General features: G+C 35.2%; 1 protein-coding gene across 25 annotated transcripts in view; it reads right to left on the bottom strand.

The window, feature by feature from the left end:
- LOC115452387 (dystonin) overlaps positions 1-24855 on the bottom strand; it is a 245921-nt gene that overhangs the window by 75370 nt on the left and 145696 nt on the right. For 22 of the 25 annotated variants that reach the window (XM_037440549.1, XM_037440503.1, XM_037440458.1 and 19 more), the window contains one exon: positions 271-380. The exons of 2 other annotated variants lie outside the window; for them this stretch is intronic. In XM_037440549.1, coding sequence (XP_037296446.1) covers positions 271-380 — 110 coding nt within the window. Of the gene's footprint in view, positions 1-270; positions 381-2703; positions 2866-24257; positions 24404-24855 lie in introns of those variants that run through there. One more of the 25 variants, XM_037440539.1, reaches the window with a different exon arrangement.

Here is a 24855-nt window from a genome sequence, read left to right as displayed (position 1 = left end):
GTTCTTTGTGGATTATCGTTTGCTTTAACGGTGAAGGAAAACATCGTGAGGAAACCTGCATACCTGAGAAATTCTCTATTAGGAATTTTCGAGGGTGTCTGAAGTCTACCAACTCGCACTAGGCCAGCGTGGTGGACTAAGGCCTATTCCCTCTCAGTAGTAGAGGAGGCCCGTGCCCAACAGTGGGACAGTATATAATACAGGGCTGATATTATACGCGATGAAATTCGCAAAATAGTTTCATTTAAATTAAAGTAATAATGCACTTACTTCTCAGAGGTATAGTGTGTGGTGTAGGTGTGCTCTGTGGTCAGATCTTGCATGTTGAACTCCTGGCGGAAAGAGCGCGCAGAGCGAGGTGCCATCGCCTCCACGAGACGCTGAAGAAAAAACAATTATTCATTATGTAGTTTTACTGTGTTGCTTTAAAGAATTATTCAGTATAAAAAACAAATGAAAAATTTGATATTGCGCTAATGATCACTTAATCAATGTCACTCCTCTATCCCTGAATGGTTAGGCAGAGGTGTAGCTAGAGATTTGGCATTTTGCTAAGTTTATATACAACTCATGTGAGGCTGGGGCGTACTTATCTTGTTGATTGGGGTTGTGAAAACAAAGTTTATTAAGAATTCAAAGCCAGATATCGTAACTGTGTTTGGAACGGTTTGTATTCTTAGACTAATTATCTAATGTAGACGATTCTAGAAAATATTTTCTATATTGTTTAATTCTATGTAAATATGTCTAATACAATAAAAATAACGAGCGGCATTCTTTGTGAATTGTCGCTCGCTTTAACGGTGAAGGAAAACATCGTGAGGAAACTTACATACCTGACAAGTTCTTTATAGAAATTTTGAGAGTGTGTGAAGTCTACCAGACTGCTCTAAGCGTGGTGGACTAAGGCCTAATCTTTCCCAGTAGTAGGAGGCCCGTGGCCAGCAGTGGGACAGTATATAATACAGAGCTGATATTTGTATAGAGAATATTTAAATACTTTGTAACTAACACCTATATATGATCTTAGTCTATCACTTATTAGAGACCTAACACCTAGACAATGTTTTGTCCACATACAAAAACAGCTCCGCAGACGCCCCGGGGTGAACGACCCGCGGTTTAGTGCCGTTTAATATCGACCGAGTCACCGAGTGCCGCATCATCGGACCGGTCCGAGTTTGCCGAGATGTGATTGGAAAAAAAAAAAAAAACAAAAAGTTTTTTTGGTTGACGTTTTGTATGCAACACGCCAATTGTGCTAAGATGAATTAATCTATCAAATATGTTAAGTATTCAAATAAATTCAATATTTCTAAAATTAAACATGAAAAGAATTGCAAAAAATTTATATGAAAAAAAATTCGCTATTTCCCTCAATATAAACAAAATATCACGAATAAAGTAATCTCACATCAAACAATTATTATCGCGAAAACATCTATCCAGGTTCGAACCTGCTCGATCCAGAAATCTGTTCCATCGTCCACTAACCCACGACAGGCACAGGAGCAGCGTAATCGGGAGAACAGAATCATAAACGACAAGATAGAACACATTTCTCTCTATCGAAGAAATTCGTGTATGGAATTGTGGTTGTATTGTTCAAAAAGTATTTCGAAAGTAATTAAGTCGCCCTTAAAAACTAAAGTGACCTCTAAAAATACGATTTGTGGGAAACGAATAAAAAAGATTTGAAAACAATACAGAAAGCAGTAAATTAGGTGGTCGTCGCAAGTTAGAATTTCTGTTCCTATTTTATATTTTTTTCTTTTCCTCGTCATAAGGTTATAGAGAATGTTTAGGAAGGTCTTTTTTGTAAAAAAAAAACAAAAAATATAAATTAGCAGTTGGTTGCAAGGATGCGAAAATGTACTACGTACTAGATCTGACGCGACGTTCCGAACACTCATTGTGTTCAACTGAAGTGTACTGCAATCCGGTATTGGTTGCCATTTTACTTATACTCTATTCAAAGCGCTCTAGCATTGTATATTTTAAAAGTTTGATTGAACCACGATTGATGTTTTAGCGCTGCAGCGAACTTCAGTTCTAACTCCAGATTTTGAACAAATAGTTTATATGGACGTTCATGTCTATACAATATACGTCAAGTCATCTAAAGGTACGTTTAGTTAGTAAAATACTCATAATTTCGATTAGAAAAAATCATACTTAAATATTTAAAAAAATACCAAATTACTTTCAAACCCCGTCAGAAGATTCCACGTTAAACATTAGTTCTTTAAAATACTCGTAAAAATAATTCAAAACACATTTCCTTATTCAGTTTTTGGGTCAAGCAAACATTGCCGCGTTGCTGGAATCGAACCGGCGACATCTCACTCTGTGTAAATCATCACAATGCGTCAAACGACAAATGCAATGTATAAAAACATAACTACAGTGACATAACAGCTTCCTGTATTCTCTCCTTGACCCCGATGTACGGAAAAGTTACGTGTTTTCCACTCTACATTGCCAAGGCTGGCTATTAATAAAATAACTGCGTATGAGAAAAGAATTACGTGTTTCAATTATTATTATTTGATACAAACTTACGATATAAATGTGTAGAAAATATCTACATTAATATATTTGGTCAAATATTCGGAACACTCTTCTTTCTCTTTATATGCAATACATGAAAAAGGACGCCAAATGTTTGACCAACATTAACAAAATAATTACACAGGTACCAACCCGGCACTCGTACGCGAAGTCATACTCGTACTCCTCCATTTTAAACGCACGTATTATAAAACAACACAATACAGTTTATTTATAACGTCCACTAAACACATCGTTTCAAACAATAATCACACCAGCACTTCATTTAAGAAATACACATTTCTAATTTGTAACCTAAATTAAAAGAAAAAAATGGCACAGATTAAAAAAAGAACAATAAAACCTCTTTAAAACGCAATAGTAATAAACAAAGGGCGAAAACCCGTCGAAAAACACGGCTTGGTACGTTTCGTACTGGCCGAAAACTGAATGAAATGCAGTAAAGACCGTAAATCGAAAAAAAAGAACTATTCTAAATTTAAATCATTTCGTAACGGAGTCGCGGCGCGAGCGGTCCGCGGTTCACGTGTGTCGCGATTGTGTTTAACGTTTAATTACGTTTTATTTGATGTAACAGCTGTTGGGGGTGGTTTTTGAGGTTATGAGCAGTGACTGGCCGATTCGATTCGGGGAGCGGTTTGCGGAGATGCGCGCGCAGCCGCGCCGGTTGCGGCGGTGCACCGACCGTCTAATCTTGACACTGTGACACCAATATGGGATAACAATACACGTATTTTTTAAACTATCTACTAAATTGAATTACCAAATATCTACAGTGTAATTGTGGAAGTTTAAAATCCGATATTGATTGCAGGAAAGTATTAGAGTTCCGCGCAAGTTGACAGACGTGGCGCCTGCTTGATATATCAATAATATTTTGTGAACATCTTTCTTGAGTAACTTCTTCTTGTAATATACCATAAAGTTCTTACGAAGACATTTCTCAACGGTTGACGAGAGAAGGGAACTTAAACGCATTCCAATTGATTCCGCTATAATACGGTTTATGACGATAATTTGCTTATTTTATGTTTTATCTTGAATCGGTAAAGTTGCTTATTTTTTTCTTTCAAATATTATTTTAACTTTTTATAAATTATGTACAGTTAAACATGTAAGTAGTCGATTATAAAATCTCTACATATTACCCGTATTAATATTATACATAAGGGACCTGTCATATATTATGTCACACGAATCATGATTTTGACTCCTCCTCTGTCCTTGTCACACTCGCGAGGCCCCCTTAGTGTGACGTCACATGTTTACACTTTTACACATACCTTATATCAATACCCAAAAGGTAGAATATATAAAGTGTTTTGTTAATAACTGACGCCACGAAACTTACGACCCCCCCGCCCCTCCCTGTCACATAATGTCACGCTTCGTTGACCCTCACACTTCTTAACGTGTGACGTAATTTATAGATGGCCCTTAAAATTAAGATATATTTTCCTACAATACAAATCAAGAGAACATACAGAGACATGCCTGTTTCTTATATACTTATACTGTGTATAATAAAACTATTGAAATATTCTGCTAGTGTAAACGCACCTGAAAGTTTTTGCACAACATACCTACTTCAAGAACTTGCTATTAGTTAAAGAGAGGCTTAGATCTAGCACATTATACTCCTTAGAAACACTATGGAATAAATACCCTACATCTACAGGCGATGTGTGAACGTTTTTACCTGATTATAGTAAGTTCATTTTACCTAAAGACTTTTGGACATTCCAAACACAACAAATTCGAATTGTTGACCGCATTTAAACACGAAATGAACAAAACCCGTTTAAACGAATCGAGTTAAACATAAAAGGATGTGGAATTAAAGACATCCGCGATTTCACTTACATTTTAGCATCGAGAAACTATCGGTCAGTGACTTCGCTATAGATTCGATTCCCGTGAGTCATTTACTGAGAGATGTGATATTTTCAGAAATGCTAGGTATATTTAAAAAAATGTTTCTCTCTGGTTGTTTATTAGGACAATAATTGTCTAACATTGTGAGGAAAGGTTGAGATAGTATTTTTATTTTTTGTAAAACTATTGCCGCTGCCAAGCAACAGTGTGGGGTCACTGTTTGAACGCATCGGGAAAAATTGTCATTACATAGTTTCCGAAATGTGGCGCTGGATGAAAATGCTTCAGGTACCTTGGACTGTATTTCGTACCAATGAGTCCATGCGACCTCAAAATCAAAAAAAGGCTTTGTACCATCTGCTTGCGCCGTTTCTTTGAGTTTTTAGGCCACATGGCCAGACCAAGCATTAGGAGACTTCATATTTTACGCCTCAAAGTAAAAATGCGACGCGATATCAAAAAGTGTTTTGTCCATCAAAGATTCGGGTCATGATCAGGGTCTGACGAAGATTACTATTCATAGTCGTCATGACTGCTGGTACAAATCGCACGCTTAGAACCAAGGTAACCCAACTCAAAAAAGACGATTTGTGGGAAACGAACAAAAAAGATTTGAAAACGATTTAGAAGGCAGTGAATTGGGCGGTCATCGGTAGTGAGAATCTCTGTTTCTATTCCATAATTTTGTCTTTTTCTCGTCATAGCGTTATAAAGTAAGCTTTGAAAGGTCGTTTTAAAACAAAATCAGATAATATATAACTTTTAAGTTAGGTCATTTTAGTTGTAAGGGTGCGAGATGATGTTATTGATCACGAATTGACTAAGTTATTTCATTCGCAGTCTATAATGACTGATGGTTTTCGATAAGTCGTAGTCTTGGTACTACCGCGTTGACTATTTTCACTGAGCATCAAAAGGTATTTTAATAGTAGATGTTGCTCGCGCCTTCGCATACGTGAAAAACCTTTCCCATTACAAAAGTCCCTAAAACTGAAAGGTGCCAGCGCAAACTATTAAAGAATTGATTAAAAAATTCAATTATTCGAGGGAGCAAATTACAGAGACAAAAAGTAGCCTATGTGTTAATCAAGGACATGGGTTACCCACGTGCCAAATGTCATCCAAATCCGTTCCGTTGTTACAGCGTTTTGTTCTAACAAACATATTTAAAAACTTTCGCATTTACTATCAGTAACATTACCAGTTTAACTGTCAAGCATTATTGATTGTAAAATGCTTGACAAATCAACATAAATCTATCAACGAACATAAAACGCAATATCCAATAGCAGGTACTGGTTTATAAATATTTACAAACCACTTTAGTTATGTCTAAATATAGATTAGACCACGATAACTGGTAAAGTAAACATAATGGGCAAAGTTGAAGTAAAGTTGCTTTGAGATTGAGGTGGAATATGATGGCAAAGTTAGCATGGTGTTCTACGTCAGGCAGAAATGAAACCTTGATTGTTCAAGTATAACACGGTGAGAAAACAATAACTAAGAATTAAATTAAGCTATCGCTTGTTCCAACGGTGAAGGAAAACATCTTACGGAAACCTGTATATTTGAGAAGTTCTCTATGGGAATTTTGAGGGTGTGTGAAGTCTACCAATCCGCACTAGGCCAGCGTTGTGGACTTAGGCCTAATCCCTCTCAGTAGTAGAGGAGGCCCGTGCCCAACAGTAGGGCAGTATTTAGTACAGGGCTGATATTATTATGTTGAGCTATTTTTTACCGAATAAATGTTTTTTAATTTATTGTACATGTATTCTTGGTTTTCAACATTGACTTATTAACTATAAAAACAGTTCCAAAGACGTTAAACTGCTAGAAAACTAAGCAGAAAAGAGAAAAAAATAACACACGTAACACACCGGAATCAATTTGCACAAATCAATTGAAACCTAAGCATTAACATTACTAACAAGGGCATCCGTTAAGGAAATGACAAATTTATTTGCATAGTAATTGAGGAAAACGATGAAAAATGTGTCCCGAACAAGGCTGCAATTAATTGAAACGTTCCGAATAAATCTTGTGGAATGAACATTTTCACGCATATTCATTTTGATTAAACTGTAAATCAGGAATGAATATTTATGAATTAACGAGGGTTAAGAGAGATACGACATGCAAAATGTATAATAATAACGATAAATATATTTCTTGTATAAGTGGAAATATCTTCGGGAATTATCCAGACATAAGGTTTGAAAGAATTAAGAATAAAACCATATTTTCAACACTACATACTTCAAGCAATTTATAACGCAGGACTGTGATTCATGGAAGGATCTTGGGGAGGCCTTTGCCCAACATTGGGACTTTATAGTCTGATCCAATACAATAAGTACAATATACTTCAAACAATAAATTCGGCAAAATCACCAAACCGAACATCAAAATATCTATCAATTTACAGACGTCATTAGGCGTCGACCATACAATTTTACCATCCTCAACATTAAAACCAATATCCTTTAAATAGCCAATTATTAATTCTAAAACACCAATCTCAATCAATCAACAGATTCAAAACGTCATAAGACGTTCTACGTTAAGACAATCTTACCACCACTACTAACATAACATGAAAATCACTGAAATAAAACTATTCTGCGGGTTTTGTACTACAGTTTTCTCACTACATAAGAAATCATTATGAAAATCTCTATCAATCAACAGACTAGAACGTTATAAGACGTCCGACGTTCGACAATCTTGAACAGGTTTATTTAACGCTGCTATATATACTATTGCATTTATTTTCTGTGGATTTTATTGCGTTTTTTGTATTAAAATTTTCTCTCTACATAAGAAATCATCATGAAAATCTCTATCAATCAATAAACTCGAACGTTATAAGACGTCCAACAATCTTGAACGGGTTTATTGAACGCTGCTATATATACTATTGTATTTATTCCTTGGCATATAAAAATCTGGCTGCTTGCCATATTGACGCTGTCACACGTGCTCTGGCGGAGTGCGATTGTACGCCGTAATCGCTTCAGATGCGTTTTATAGCATTTTAATAGGATAAGGGGACTTGTTAGTTGATATTACAATCTGGGAGCATTACATGTGTGATGTGGCAATCTGTAGAGTCAGTTTCGGGCATGATGCTAAGTTTCTGTTTTATTATAATAAAAGATAGAGAAGCAGAGTTGGGCAGGTGAGGTTTTTTGTAATTTGTACTTAAAACGGTATACGAAAACTTACCAAACATGACTTGGGGTAGTTTAAGAAGGAGGGTAATTAAGGCGTTTTGGTGGCTTATTATTGACGATGCAGGCTCAAGGATGAATCATTTGAAAGTAATTCAGGAACGAATGGACTGAAGTTTAAAGAGTTTAGAAATTAACGTTTGCTAGCGGATTCGCCCGTGTGAATGAATTTTTTTGATATAAAAATTAGTCTATGATCTTTCCAGGGTCTAAAATTATTTCCATACCAAATTTCATTGGAATCCGTTCGTTAGTTTTTGAGTTTATCGCGTCCAGACAGACGCGATGCGGGAATTTATTTTATAATACATAAGGATTCCCAAAACTCATCGAGTTTCAGTGCTGGGCATCTATAAGTCGACGCTGTGATGAAAGTTAGACTCGTGGAAACGCATTGAATCAAACCTTGTCTTTATTTATTTCACACTTTATACTATACAGAGAAGTATATAGGCGGATTTAATGCCAAACGCATTTTCTACCAGTCGTCCTTTAGGTGGTGCAGAGATAAATTAGGTAGGTCTTTAAGCTACAGGTAACACAACCGATTAGCTAATGATTATTTAATGTTATTTATATATTTGAATGTGCAGATGCAAATTCATTTTCTCCACGATTAGTAGACTGTGGCGCCCTCCTTGTGGTGTGAATTGTGAACGAAAATTCAGTTTTCTCCTCATCAAGCGAAGCGTTAAGGCGGAAACGGCGACGAGTTTCCATTCTAATTTCTAATCTATGATTGGGTTTCACGATTCGTTTTTGCTTATCCAGCGGAGTGAATTAGGTCTTAATGACCGATTTCGGCACTATTTCGCTAACCATCGGCGAACGGCAAGCTCGTCTCGTCATACAAAACAATAAAAAAAAATATCCTATGTTCGGATCGGTTGAGCAAATGGACCAATTGGAAGAGAGTTTGTTTGATATGACAGATGACTTATTTTGGTTGGTTAATTCTCGATCGATTCGAAGATTGCGATTGAGATCATTTATTGACCTCGGATAGCGGCGATAGTCTAGTTGGCAGTGGAACGGACTGTCGAGACGAATGTCCGCAGGTTCTAGGCTAGTGTGGTAGACTAAAACTTCTTAGTAATAGAGGAGGCCCGTGCCCAGCAGTGGGACAGTATATAATACAGGGCTGATATTATATATCGACGCTTCAAAGGCGATCCTATCTAAGCGACAAATATACCGAAAGTTAATTATATAAATATTTTGAATACCCATTTTTTTCTGCATCATTTGATCTAGGTTTTGTAGGTCTAGAACAATTTTAATATCATTAAACTATATCTTTATAAAATAAAATGTTTAATTGTTACGAACATTCATATTAAAATCTAAACTTTAAGTACTTTCAACTCAAAACTTTACTGATTGTCGCTTAGATAAGATTGGCTTTGAAGCGTCGATAAAAATATCGGGCTTTAGTAATTAAGGACTTTTAAATCTACAGTTCGCCATATTTTGAAGCTATATTAATAAACTAAATAACATTTATGGCCATTTAACTGTAGTTCATAATAGGGATTATAAAAGAGGGGAGTCCCATTGATCGCCGTTACCATGTCAACAGACGTCGCGACGTGAGACGTGTACCCACTACCCGTGAATGAATTCTGGGCGTCAGTAATCATACTCATAGGACGAGCTTTCTGCTTCGTATATCCTACTAATATTATAAATGCGAAGGTTTGTGAGGATGGATGTATGTGTTTGTTCCTCTTTCACAAAAAATCTACTGAACGGATTTGGATGAAACTTTACAGTAATATTGGTTATATATCAGAATAACATGTAGGCTAAAATTTATAATAATTTTGTGTAATTTCGTCATAATATAACGTCGAAAAAAAATTGTTCCGGAAAACTCCTTCACGCGGGCGAAGCCGCGAGCAAAAGCTAGTAGACCATAGTTTTAATTCAGATTTATTTAATTTTAAAAATTGATAGACGTATCGGCTTGTTATGGACATACTTTAGTAATCTACTTAAACAGGTGCATATGTCTTTCATAATTAAATTCTATATAAAAGGATAAGAGGTTTATTAAAACAAATAAATTTACAAATATACTAACAATCACATCACGTTTCATACGTGATTAATCACTTTACAGGAAGGTGCAAAAAATATTAAAAGACTATTATATTTAAATTAAAAGGCTAAAAAATACCAAGTAAGAATAAATAAGAGTCGGTTGAGCATTCAAATTATATTTAGATTAGCTTTTGCTTGCGACTTAGCTCGCGTGAATCTTTTTACAGGATAACAGTTCAGCTTTATATTTTCCCGGGTAAAATGTACCCTATAGCATTAAGGAGTAATGTGGCTTCTTATAAGTGAAAAAAAAAAAAACGAAATTGGTTCAATAGTTCTTGAGATAAACGCATTCAAACAAACTCTTCAGCTTTATATTAGTATAGCTTGCATTTACCATTAGACGCAGGTGGGTAATGAATTTTGAAGGCCTAGAGCCACATCATCATTATCAGCCACATGAAGTCTAACTCGAAACGTAGACCTTCCCTAAAGATCTTTTCTAAGGCACTATCTCCGCGAGAGAAAAAAAAAAAAAAAAAAAAAAAAAAAAATAGACCTTCCCTAAAGATTTCTAGACAGACCTGTCAAGCGACCTGGATCCAGATTGTTCGTACGTACTGTAGGGTACAGCCTGTTAATAGCATAAATGGGGAACTTCGAAATTGCGGAACATAGACCTCCCCTAACGATTTCTGGACAGACCTGACAGAAGCGACCTAGCTCCAGGGCGAACCAGCGTCTGGTAGGGTAGAGCTTGTCTACTGTATGAATGGGGCAATTCGAACTGAGTATTACTACCTAATGTCTCATAGAGAAACATCATGAAGCTACAGCTGGTAGCATTTCGTATTACACCGGGATTTTTGAACTTATTTATTACTTTTAGCGCATGAAATTCTTATGATATTGTATGTTTATAGGCAAAGAAAATAACCAGCCTATCCTACTCAAAAAAAAATTCACACACTTTACGCATTTTTCCCTTAAGGGGGCATTCAGAGACGCAACCAGGGCACCCACTTTTAACCAAGTATTTTCCGTCCCATGATGTGATAGGGAACGAGCCCATAGCCATTTCTAAAAATATTCGATAATACACAATTCGAATAATCGATATGCCATGTGTCAAGGAAGTTTCGCTACGAAAATCGCGTTAATATCGATTAAGTTTTAGTACTCATCGGAAACTTGTACCTACACTATTTAGTTACATACTTCAGTACCAACATAAGCAAATAAAAGTCAATTTTAATAATACGATTAGCTACAACAACGGTGTTCACCTTGCCCCGAGATTATCGAGAGCGCCAACACACACGCCAATTATATTTAAACTCAACCACCTTGTAATAAAGTCTTGTACGCCTTAGCAAATGTAAACGTTGACAAATAGGTTACATCATAGCATGATGAATTTTGGACCATTCATCTTTTCCAAGGTTCGTGACGAATGTCAGGTTTGTTTAACGACATTTTTGTCTGATCCGGTAAGCGAAATACTTTTATAAATCAATATCGTTTCTTTTTATTAATATTAATTGGTCACCGACTCCAAAATTGGTAACCAGTTTATAGCTGACGTTAAAGTATTTTTTGGTTTTTAGTTGTTTACTAAGACGGTATCATTTTTTGATAAAAAGTTTTTATTATTGATTTTTTGTGTTAATAAAAATCAGTATACGTTGACGACATGTTTTTAAGAGTTTTTGATTCCCTGAAGTCAAGGGTCCAACAACAATGAATTAAATGGGACCACACGGGAAGCACCAGCTATCAAATAAAAAAAAGAATCATCAAAATCGGTTCACCCAGTCAAAAGTTCTGAGGTAACAAAAATAAATACAATCGAATTGAGTACCTCCTCTTTTAAAGTCGGTTAAAAATGAGTACTATCTACATTAGCTGCCTACAATTACAATCAATAAAAAGTTTAAAATAAACAGGCCCTTAAAAACATAAATCAACCTGCACTAAAAACACTTCAATTTAACAATTAATATTCGCCAGTTAATCAACTCTGTGAACATCAAAATAGACATAATGTAGCAATACATTACAGCAAATCCGTGGCATTACCGCGGTCCGGTGACCCGTTTACATTTTTCCGGCTGCCGATATAAATCATGTTTGCGCAACACGCGAGAAACATGTAATCCCAATAGTTCAGTGCGGTGTTTGTTCGAAACTGTTCTGAATGAGGAACTTAGATCTTTTCCGTCGAACAGTCGCCACTATGTATACTAATGTTATAATGATTTCTTATGTTTACGCGAATGTTAGACATTGAAATTAAACTACTTTTCGGATTCTATCGCGGTTTTTTATATTTTAGTTTTCTCCCGACGTTTCAAAGACTTTGCAGCCTTCATGGTCGCGGGAGAGACAAATATTATAAGGCTGAAGAGTTTGTTTGAATGCGCTAATCTTAGTGAGCTAATCTAAATTAGTGAACCGATTTTGAAACTGTTTTAGTAGTAGGAAGCTACATTAATCCAAGAAGAAACTATTTCACGCAGCCTGAACCCTAGGCAAAGGCTTTAGTATATAAGTGTAAGATCGCAGTACTTCGTTATGTTGCCAGTCTTATAAAAATTAAGTCAGCTGTTTCAAATATGAGTCGTAAAAAACTAACAGAAAAAACGTGTCATGAGTTCGGTAATTAATGAACAACCAAGCATAACATTGCTAGTGGTAGGACATGTTTTATGTCCACCCAGATAGCGACCAACGTACACAAAGTGTTAAAACCCGCCATAGTGGCCCACAAATCGCCGTTCCGGGATCAGCCTGTGTATATCCGGTTCCAACAGGCCGGCATAATTGTTTCAACCGTCGAGGGGTAATCAACTCTCGTCAGTCAATATTCTATTGGACCCAAATCCACTTACCATCAGGTGCAGTGGGATCAGTTTGGCGTGTACGTATAAAAAAACTAAAGCACACAAAAACGCTTAAAATAATATAGATTTTGTAAATCCATTACCATAAGTATAGCAGACTACGTTCATTAATTAAATCAAAACAAACAGCCAAAACAACGTGTAAAAACAAACTCTACATAGTCAAAACAATCGGTATTCAGTTGAACGTGTCCTTGAGACGTGTGTAGGAAAACATTAGAACTACCTAGAACGAGCCACTTTGAAAACAAACAGCATATTTTAATTAACTACAATTACATCTAGATCTAAAGATATGCGAACTGGGAGATTATAATGTGATGTTTCGTTTTAATACTGCAAGATTTCCATATTTTATTTTAAGAATAATCCAACAAATATAACATTCAAATTAGATCATAAATATCGTCGGAGATGGTACAGTCAGCCTTATAAATAGCTGTGCAAATTCAAATATTCAAATCAACTAAACACTTTTGTGTAACATATATTTCTTTTTTTTTTCATAAAAAAAATAAGTGGGACCAAGTCACCTAATATAACATCATAACATATACCTAGTCTTGCCATAAATATTGTAATAAAGAAAAAAGAAAATTGTTAACTGCAAATAACATTTATTACTTTTACAGTGTGTCAGTTTAATACATAAATATAAAACAATTAAAAATATAAAAAGCTTATTCGAAGTGGTCTCCATTGGCTGCAATACAGTCCTTTAAACGATGAGGCCAGTTATCAATAGAAGCACGCACTCTTTCCATGGGAAAATTCTTCACTGCCAATCGTATAGATTGTTTTAGGGACTCCAAATTATCATGGCGTTTAGAGCAAGCTGTACTCTCTAAAACTGACCACAAATCATAATCCAGCGGATTAAGATCGGGACTAGACGACGGCCAGTCTTCAGCTCTGATGAAGTCCGAAACGTTCGATTCCAACCAAGACTGCGTGGACCGAGCTTTATGACCCGGCGCCGAGTCTTGCTGGAAGGACCATACTTGGTTATTGAACATGGTGATGTTAAGGGGCTTAACTACCTTCTCAAGAATGGTATCTTGATACACTTGTGCCGATGTTTTGATACCTTTTTCACAAAAATATGGCTCAGTCACTCCTTCATAGCTAACACCCCACCAAACCATCACTGAAGTCGGATAATGTCCACGTTGCACTCTGTCGACTAATTGGGAAGCTACCTTAGAGCTTTGAGCATAAATACGGTCATTTTGTTTGTTAAAATGTTGCTCAATTGTAAAAATTTTCTCATCCGTAAACAAAATTTTTCTGTGACCTCCCTTTGCGTACCGCTTCAGTAGTTGTTTCGATTTTACCACCCTATTCTTCTTTAAATTATCAGTTAAGAAATGGCCAGTGCGTCTCTTATAGGCTGCAAGTCCTAAGTCATCTTTTAAAATACGCGACATGGTTCTAGGTGCTATCTTCATTTCCCGAGATAAAATCTTTTGCTTTCGGACAGGATTTCTTCGAATTCTTTCCCTTACTGCTTTGACCACCTTTTTCGTACGAACACTACGTGGACGGCCAGATCTTTTCTGTCACAAACAGAGGAGGTCTCATTGTACCTATTAATAGCCCGGTACACAAACATTTTACTAATACCAAGTGTATGGAGAGTTTTAAAAATTGCATTTGGCTCCATACCTACTTTGTGTAATGCTATCACAGCGATTCGGTTCTCTTTATCACCCCACACCATTTTAATATCGCAAAATATTTTACAATGTATTGGCGCCAAAATGAGAAAACACAATGAACAATCGTATAAAAATGACAGATTCGAAATTCAAATGTAATATTTTTTTATAATTAAGTGTAACAGTATTTATGGCCAGACTAAGTATATAACATTAGAAGAATCGTAGATGAATATCACTCCTAGAGGAAAGAAATAGAGACAAAAGAAAGGCTGACGTTTCGGATATTTTACTGATCTTAGTCATTATATCTCATATCATAACGTAATTAGAGAGAACACAAATAATAATAAACGTTAATAATAAAGGAGTAGATAATAACTAAAAAGCATCAAAAGCAGAGACAATTACACTCCTACTATACAAAGTACGAGCGTACTTTTACTCGATATTACGAATATCGATAACGCTAATCGATAAAGAAAGGAAAGATAAACATAACCGAATGAAAATCAAAATAAATTAACACCGGCATCGTAAACTGTTATCCAATTAGTGCCAAAATACAGCGGTAATTGAATTATGCAAGTCATCTAGTCGTCTAAGATAGATTAATGGAAATTGTTCACAATAAACACTAACATAAGAATAGTATTACAGTAAACATATATAGAATGCCTAGTGATTCTTCTGGTTATTGAATTATAAACAGAACACGACAATTCTTCCTTGTGTTCGATGACAGAAATTAACAAAATATTATTCAAATTCGAATATACAAGAAGACTGACATTAATGAACTAAGAATCCATTCAAATGCTAAAACAATCCAAACACTACAAGACTCAAACAAAACAAAAAAAGAACTCACAGGGTCAAAGAAGCAAAAGTAATCCATATCGACGGGTAATAACAATGAAATCCGCGTGCACACTGCAGCGGTATCAGTGATAAATGTTATCAATAAGAACATAAATCTAATTAGGAACGCAAATGTCGTTGCTGATATAAACAAGCGTAGAGCTGCCAAAAGAACTCGAGGGTAGAATAATCAAATATTGCAGTATGGTTCTTAAGTTTTGTATATGGCTTACGCAATGTGACTTCACTGCGCCTGATGGTAAGTGAAGTAGGGTCAGATAATCTTTGACAAGAGATAATGATCCTTCGCTAGTCGACACAATTAAGATCGTCTGAAATAGGAAGGTTTAGAAGACCACTACATTTTACTTCTATATCGTTATCGTGAAAGGTTTTTTTGATATAAAGGTGTCACTCTGATTATTCCGGGAGATAAAGCCTGTACGGTAATCCAGGTCATGTATCTTCCTGGCAAATTTCATCAAAATTTGTTCAGCGTCTCTGCATCTACTTCTAACATTCCAACATCCTTAAAATCACATTTATAATATTACTAATAGGCTTTTCTCGTCGTTCTTTTAAAATATATTCGCGTAGTGATTATGGTTTCTGAGTCAATGTTTGCGCCATCGAAGTAAATTACATCATTGTTTTGAAAAAATAAAACAACTCATCGACCAAAATAATTTTCTTAATGTAAATAAAAACATAAAATTGAGATACAGTAAAAAAAGAAAAACATATTTATAGGTTAATACTTGAGAATAAGCTAAGACGTGACTAACGGTGAGTAACCGGTACATAACTAAATTGCTAGACTATTTTATAGACGCATACGCAGTTGAAGATAAAATCCCACGTAAACCACGTTAAAAACTAATATCCTTTTATGTTGATATAAATTTATTCAAGATTAAAAGTTATAAACTGTGTCCTAAACGGATATTACAAAACTTTGATATTTTGTTGAGAATTCAAGCAAAACTGATCTTCAAAAGACAGGTTTTGATCTTTAGTAGACGATGATGAAAACACATAGAATCAGAGTTAATCAAAGTTAAAGTAATAAATTGTTGAAGAAGGTTTGCTATGACTAAAGGTACATTAAATTACCGAAGAAATATGAAAGGCCACAGCCTAAAGGAAATTACAATTAAACCATGAAGCATTAGGAAGAGTATTTGTTCAGCAATCGCGCTATAGACACACACGATTGCATTCTATATTCCCTAGAAAATTAAATAGAAAACAACATTACTTCCTCGTTCCACTGCTCGAATATATGACCATATATCTTGAACTGAAAATAATACTATATATCTTGTAATAGGTTCTGCCTACGCCCACTTTCCATAGCGAAATGTTCAAGTCGACTCATTATTGTGTTTACTGTTTCACATCTGGCTTCGATAGTAAATGTTTAATCCGAAGTTAATTAAGATACAATCTCAATTCCTGTCTTCAGTTTGTTGTTTATTTTCTTTCTGATTTCGATTTCTTATGCTTTAAAACTTCAAAGTTCTAAACTTATCATTTCATGGGTACGAATGAACAACTCTGTAATTATTTTTCGTAACACGTACAATGAAGTAAGTAGACGAGCGAGTAACTCTTCATGAAAATAAATAAGTAGAACGTACAAGTCACTTGCGTGCTAGTAACCATCTCTACAGCAATAAACAACAGCAAACAGATCTTTGAAATTCATGTAAAAAAATTACAAAAAATCTCGACCTGGGATTCGAACACCCACTACCATTAAATTAAGACGAATTAACGTTATAATCAGACTTTCGAGACTGATATATATTTATTAAAATATGTGATTAAGTTGTTTATGAGTAAATCGAAGATAACCTAAGATCATTTGAGTCACCTATATTTAGCCATGAGCTAATGGCGTAATATTTAAACATTAAATAAAGACAGTGGTGCAGAAAGAACTCTATGAACTTGAACTGATCAGGTTAGTGAACTTATTTCGTCTGTATTTTAATTGTGACTATAGTATATAAACTCTAGTAGAATGTTATAGAGAAAGACATAACAAGACACTTATAACATTTAACTAATGTTACTTTCTACTGACATACTAGAAGTAAATAAACTAAAGAAGTTGTAAGGAATGATGTTGCTCACAAATTGATCACAGCAATGGCTCGTTCACCGACATATAGAAAATGGGAAAAAACTACGCCATTAATGGAACAATTTTATTTTAATTCAATTTCCACATCACTTTAGTGTAAAAAAGATATTCAAAGAAACTCGGGTATTTATAACCGACCACCGAAAATAACTCGAAAATATTAATAAAGCAATTATATCAACTGGTGCCCATAAAAAGAACCAGAACGAAAGAAAAACAATGCAAATGAAACACGAATAAGGCGTCAAACCGAATGCAAACTGTATACAATCAAACGCGCAGACAGACAATTCCATTTGTATTCTGAAGGCGGGGAAGGCGAACGCTAGACCTTCGCGACTCGTGTGAGTGATTCAATCGCTTTTTACGAGGTTGTGATGGAAATATCGTAACTTGGGCAAATAATGTTTGATCACACAGTGAAAGAACAGCCCATATCGGGGTGAAAGAATAGCCCAAATCGTGTACTACCACTGTCTTTTTTATTGCTTTGAATGACGAGACGAGCTTGCCGTTCGCCTGATGGTAAGCGATACGACCGCCCATAGAGTAGAAACACCATCCAACACCTTGAATTACAAAGTATTGTTTGGTATTGCACTGCGCTCGCTATCCTGAGACGTGAGATGTTAAGTCTTATTTTGTCCAGTTTACACTGGCTACAAAGTTCTGCAAACCAAAACACAACAGTGATTACACACTGCTTCTTGGCGGTAGAAATATACATTACGGTGGTACCTACCCAGGCGGACTGTCACATATGAGAGACCTACCACTACCAGTAAATGTCTAACAAAAAATAATAGTTGATGAAATAGATCAAGCTTGCTCTGTTATTTTGTAGAATTGGAGGCCATTGTAGACAGTCGGACGTCGTCCAAGTAGGTGCAGTGACGATTTGTGCAAAGTTGCTGATAAAAACTGGAAGCTACAAGTCGAAGGAAAAAATGGCGAGTTTAGGAGAAAGCCCATGTCCAGCAATGGACTGCTAACGGACCATGATGACGTGGCATTTTTATACGGAGATATTCGACGGCTAAAATAGCTCCATTGTTTTTATTTGCGATGAATATTACTATCAGGACACCAACTTGCTTGCTTGCCGGACTATACCATTAAAACAAAATATCAAACTGCTGCTCGATTCAAAACAATAGTTAATTATCAAAATCACGTATTAAAACGATTATTGGTAAAGAGATACGTGCTTTCCAATTATCGTACCACCTGTGTAATGCAATCTCTACCAACCGCGGAATGGAATAGAATGCGGTTTTCACTTTTAACATCTCCATTACACGGTGTCGGTTGAGTTTCCTTCATTAGGCATTGCAGGAATTAAGGAGAAAGTTTCAACGTAATATCGAATTGTAAAGAATAATTTATTAAATGAATAATGAATAATGGTTTGTCTCTGGAGGAGGCCTTTACCTTCGACTGAGAGTAGTTCTTGCAATATTATTTACACAAATTTAAATACAATGAATTGCAGTTCAGCAAAAATATAATAATAATAATTATATCACATAAAATGATTATATAACACAGTAAATAATTAATTCCTGTGATGTTTATATTCTGATAAAATTGTAATTGTAATTAATATTTACAATTGTAACTTTTTTAGCAGGAAATAAAAGGTTTTTTTATTTATTTTATTTTAAATGAATAATGTATGTAGAAATATAAAGTTCTAGAAATACTCGGAATCAAATCAAATACTCCCTTGTTTTAAGCCAACATCCAAAAAGGAGGTGGTTTGCAATTCATATGTTTGTTTTGTTTTTATATGTATACTACTAAATTTTCAATAAACATTTGGACAAGAATGAAAAACCGCCTTCCGGTACGAATTTGTGAAGCTAAAATTATTGTACTAAATTTTAATATGACCGGAAACGCACCGGAACTACTGTCAGACATCCAAATCTGTCATGCAAGTCCAGACCCATTGTATTGTTATTTCGTAAAAATGTTTGACCATTTAACATTATTTATACGGAGCAAATATTGCTACCAATAAAGATATACAATTATTGCCATTTATAACCATACGCAATTATTGTTAGCAATATTATTTGAATATCTCAAAGACTCGTATACGTCAATGCGGGTGAAAACAATTTCGTATCTGTAAAAATATACTTCAAAGATTTTCCTTCTTTACCTAGTTTAGTGACTCAATAATCAATAGCCTTGTAAGTGTAATAGGCTCAATAGCTTTGTAAGTGTAATTTATTCCAAATATAATATAAAAATATATTATTTTATCCTATACAACAGTCCGAATTCAGATCAATTCATACTAATATAAAAAGCAAGACTTTGTTTACAGGCGTTAATATCAAGAACAACTAACCGATTTTGAATTATTTTTCACTAATAGAAAGCTATTCCGAAGTGCTATAAGCTACTTTATATCCCGAGAAAATATTTCGAAAAGACTTTATCACACGAGTGGAGCTGCACGCAAAAGCTAGTGTGATATAAAAACAACAGCATTTCTATTAAATCTCGTCTGATGTCATCACGGGCCGTCACAAGGTTGCACTCGTTGCGATTTATTATACCACTGATAATGGGGGTCAAGGGTCCCACGCGAGGATAATACGCTACGTCTATTACCTATTTAGATTTGTGTTATTTTCTATGCATGCTTGCAGACCTTAAAATATTGTGAAGTAAAGTTTACTAGAGGTATTTTCTTAATTTTAAATAATTTTTTAATATTGGATGATGAAATAAATAAATTGGTGAGAAATTTATAATACGAAAAGTAGCGATGGAATCCTAAAAATTGTTTTATTTCAAAAGAAATATTCCTACTGCAAATACATGCGACAGTAAGTCTGTATGTTATGTTTTCACCGTTAAATTACTGAACCGATTTTGATGAAATTTTGTATGGACTAAGCTAAAGCCCCAACGAAGGAGAAAAGATGTTTTTACACACCGATATCACATGTGCGAAGTGTTTAAAAGCAAGTAAAATTTTGTTGCAAATATTGGCCATTTGCCATTACATTGTGTAATTCATTAATTTCATTCATCCGTATTATGTGCAAACTTTGAAATATACAATTGCTTACTATAATTATTATCGCAAAAAAACTTTAGCACAATCATTCAACACTACCAACATATACGAAAAGTAAACAATTTAAAATTAATTATCGATATCAAAATGCATTATCAATACTTTATCTACACATAAAACCTACACATGTCAATGCATCGATATCATTTCGATGAAATGTCGACAAATATTCGACCTTGAGGACATGATGTAATACTGGGTTAAAGAAATTTACATCGCTTAACATAATGCTGGTTAGTTAATAATTTGCTGGGAGTAGTATTTATTGTATATCCGCGCGGATAGCGACCACCGTACACAAGGTGTTAAAACCCGCCATAGTGGCCCACGTAAGTATCGCGTTTCGATATCAGACTGTGTATATCTGGTTCCAACAAGCCGGCATAATTGTGACGACTGTCGAGGGGTAATCATCTCTCGTCAGTCGACATTCTATTGGACCCCATTCTACTTACCTTCAGGTGTAGTAGAGGCACTGGGCCCGTATAAAAATATTTGGATGTTCGTTAGAAATAAACATAGAAACGACTGAACGGATTTGGATAAAATTTGGCACTTGGATAGACCATGTCCTGGAAAAACTTATAGACTACACTCATCATCATTAGTCCGTAGCATCTATTGTAGATTTAAACAGCGTCAACAATTGAAGGATAATGATTTCTTATGTTTACGCGAATGTTAGACATTGAAATTAAACTAATTTTCGGATTCTATCGCAGTAATTAGTGTCCCCCCCGTGACCATGAAAGCTGCAAAGTCTTCGAAACGTCGGGAGAAAATATAACACTAATTACCGCGATAGAATCGGAAAATTAGTTTAATTTCAATTGAAGGATATTTTGAGACATTTTCTTTGATGTCAAGACCAATACGAGGACAAATGCACACGACGACTACATCGATAAATATCCATACTGTAAGTACATACGGACTACACTAGATCAAGAAAAACTGCATAGTGGAACTTGAATCCTGGAGAACGCCTTCCAAACTACCAGAAACTCTACCAATATCTAATCTATCTATCTATATACTTATAATAAATCTTTAGAGAGGTCAATTCCGTACATGAAATATATTTCCAAAATAACTATCAGGGGGTGATTAGGGATCGATACTGATGCCAAAAATGCAATTAGTAAAATTTTTGTCTGTCTGTCTGTCTGTCTGTATAACCGTTATAGAAACAAAAACTACTCGACGGATTTTGACGAAACTTGGTACAATTATTTGTCATACTCCTGTGCTGGTTATAGTATACTTTTCATCAGGCTATAATTAATAGGAGCAGAGCAGTGAAGGGAAATGTTGGGAAAACGGGAGAAGTTACTCCATTTTTTAAGCTTCCGTCGCGTGTGCAACCTTAATGGTTAAAGCTACACAAAAATCATGTATGACGGAAATGTTCTCCTTAAAATTATGTAAAAATATCCCACGACAGCATATGTCTATCTTTTATGGTTGACTCACAATAACACGTGTAACTCCCGATAGCTTAGCAGTTCGAAGCTTTCTCATTATATTTGTCTACTCTTACGTTTATAACACTCTCAGTCATCCCTAATTAAAAAAGTTAATTTTATTAAAAATTAAAAAATATTAAATATTCCATAAAAAGAATCATAGAAATCGGTATAGAAACACCAAAGTTATACATGAAATACGCTAATAATAAGCCATCACGCGTGAATACTGAATCATGCTATAAGGATTATTTTTGTATATATATAAGATCGCGAACGCACAGGCAGGCGGCTTGCTTGGCACCTAGAGGCTAGCGAATCACCTAGCGAGTAGCTTCGTAAAACGAACATTCTCGAACGTTCGCGACCGGCTCCATTTTTGGAGTCCGAAATCCACGCGGGCGAAGCTGCGAGCGGAAGCTAGTTCAATAATAAAATCAAACTGAATACCTTAATTGCCTAAGAAACTTAACATCTATGGGGAGTATTATCGTGACAATTTCTTGGTGGCTTGTTACAATTATGCCGGCCCGTATAATTGTTCGTTCACGCTTCGCTTGAGACCTTACAGTAGGAAGCAAGTGTTTTGTATAACGCGACACTATTTTCAATGTCATTGTCATTACTCATTACTATTGTGACTTACGCTAATTAGAGAGTAGTAAAAAGGTGAATTTTAGAAGCACGTAAAGCGGTTGGTGTTGCTCCTGACTTTGCTCAACCCGGGATTCGAACCCATGACCTCAGCGCAGTAGTCGTACTGTGTACAATTACAACTTTCCCGTTCTTATCCGAGATTGTTGCCCGTTCTTCTCTAGTGAGAACTGCTTTCCGAACTGTTGGTAGAGTTAATATTGACGGAATCTAAATAATGTATAACATTTTACAAATTCAAATAAATTATTTCATTTAACTACGCCACTGAGGCTGTCAAACTATAAGTAACGTTATTCCGTCAACAAATAACTTAAAATTAATTGTATCCTCACAATCTATCCATAAATATCAAAAACTAGACCGTAACAGCAATTACTGAAACGCGCGCGTTCGAACAAACACTCAAACAGACTTCCGTTTCTCTCGAAACCGATTACGAAAGATGATTTAACGCGGGACCTACACATGTTTGCGTTACTAACTATGAATTTATGAGGCATTTGTAATATAACTTTGATAACACACACACTCACGCCTGTTATACCCGAGAGGGTAGGCAGGGCTGTAACTAGTCACCAACTTTTCCCTCCCATGATGAGATCAGGGAAAAGCTTTGACATATCGGGCACAAATATCAGACTCCGGACTGATACTGATCAGAAACACCCAATATAATTTTCCTGACCCGGGAAACGAACGCCCGATCTCAGTTCGGCAGTCAAACCGCGATATTAGCTACCGAGACAGTTTAATTATAGTTTACACGAAATATTTGGCAGGAAATAATATTTGTTTATTGTAGTGTAACCGACCGGAAAAAATGAAAACTATTGTCACGAAACTAAATTAAAGCACTTGCCAGTTTTTATGTGGTCAAAACATTTCCTTATGAACGTTTAGGATTTAATTTGAATTTAGAACATGGCTAGTTTGAAAAGCCTCATGAGGATACCTTTCCGGAGCCTTTATTTATACCTAAAGTTTAAATTGGACTAAGTTTTAAAAAAATCGGAAAAAATAACAAATGTATTTTTTTAAATATGATAAATTGAAAACTTACTAAATAAAAATGTAAAAAAAGGCGTTAAACATATTTTTACATAACAATATAAACCATAATGACAAATGACCGACTTCATTTCACGGTACAATATTTTTGTATAAATTATGCAAACTAAATAATTTACTTGCAAATTTAACGATATTTAAATATTTAAATAGGTTTAATCATGAACAATAACGGTATTTCAAGCGATGACACAAAAAAATCATCTTAAAAAAAAAACAAAATAAACTTGTTAATTGCAATGTATATAAATCTTAACCTTGCAAATGAACGACTTAATATGTTTTCTCAATGTTGTAGCAATTATTGTTTATGGACATTTATAGAGTTAACACGCATGTCGGTTGAGGTCAGGTAACGTAGACTTTTTTATAAATGCCTGACATGTCTCCACCTACTTATCGTTATATTCGATTATCATAACCCACGCAGTAAAGATAAAAAACAATATATTTACAAATAATAAAATCGGAACGATCGTAAAATTCGTTTGCGCTTTAAAAAGAAAATCGATTATTTTCGGTAATATTCTCACGTTCCTCTTGCGTAGTGTACCGAAACGATTTTGTTTAAGTTAATAATTCGATCGTATAAACACGAGCGATTGCATTTCCCATTCAGTGCCAATAATTTCGTCGGAGATTCAATATACATAAAAACTTTTTTCACAATCACAACCTTCTTTCACATAAATCACAAACACTGGCACAAAACACAAACGAAACAATTCACAAATTCGAAATTCGAAATTGCCAACGCGGTACTCGTTCGACAGTGTTAAGGCGCAAGCGTCGATCGCCGGTCGTCGCGCGCGCGTTACTGAAAAAACACTTCACATTTCGCGTCACGTCATCGTATCGAATAGTTCGCGATATCTACTCAGTGCAATGCTATACCTAAAGAATGGTTTATTGCAAACGTTTTATCTAATGACTTCATCGCGCTATCTCGTATGAGGTTTGGATGGGTCTGTTCATTGCAACTGCGCCGAATTTTCTTGGCAAGATTGTATTTTGGTTTGTTTATGCGTGCAATAGCTACCTTCATTAAGTATTAATGCTATGTGGATAATGAGCTATTTTGGATGTGATGATTTCTATTCATGGTTATAAATGTACCATTAAATATAATATGCTACGTTTTAAAAACTTGTACAGGTTAAATAATCTCGACTATTCGCCTTTATTTTTTATGGGCATTAAGGTGGTAGCTCAAAATTTAATATGACGAAATTTTAAAGGCAGAAATATCCATGATTATTAATTATTTTTACATG

This window comes from Manduca sexta, chromosome 4 (genome assembly GCF_014839805.1).
Source record: "Manduca sexta isolate Smith_Timp_Sample1 chromosome 4, JHU_Msex_v1.0, whole genome shotgun sequence".
NCBI classification, from domain to species: Eukaryota; Metazoa; Arthropoda; class Insecta; order Lepidoptera; family Sphingidae; genus Manduca; species Manduca sexta.
Note: the sequence above shows the minus strand (reverse complement) of the source record. Positions and strands in the feature narration are given on the sequence as shown.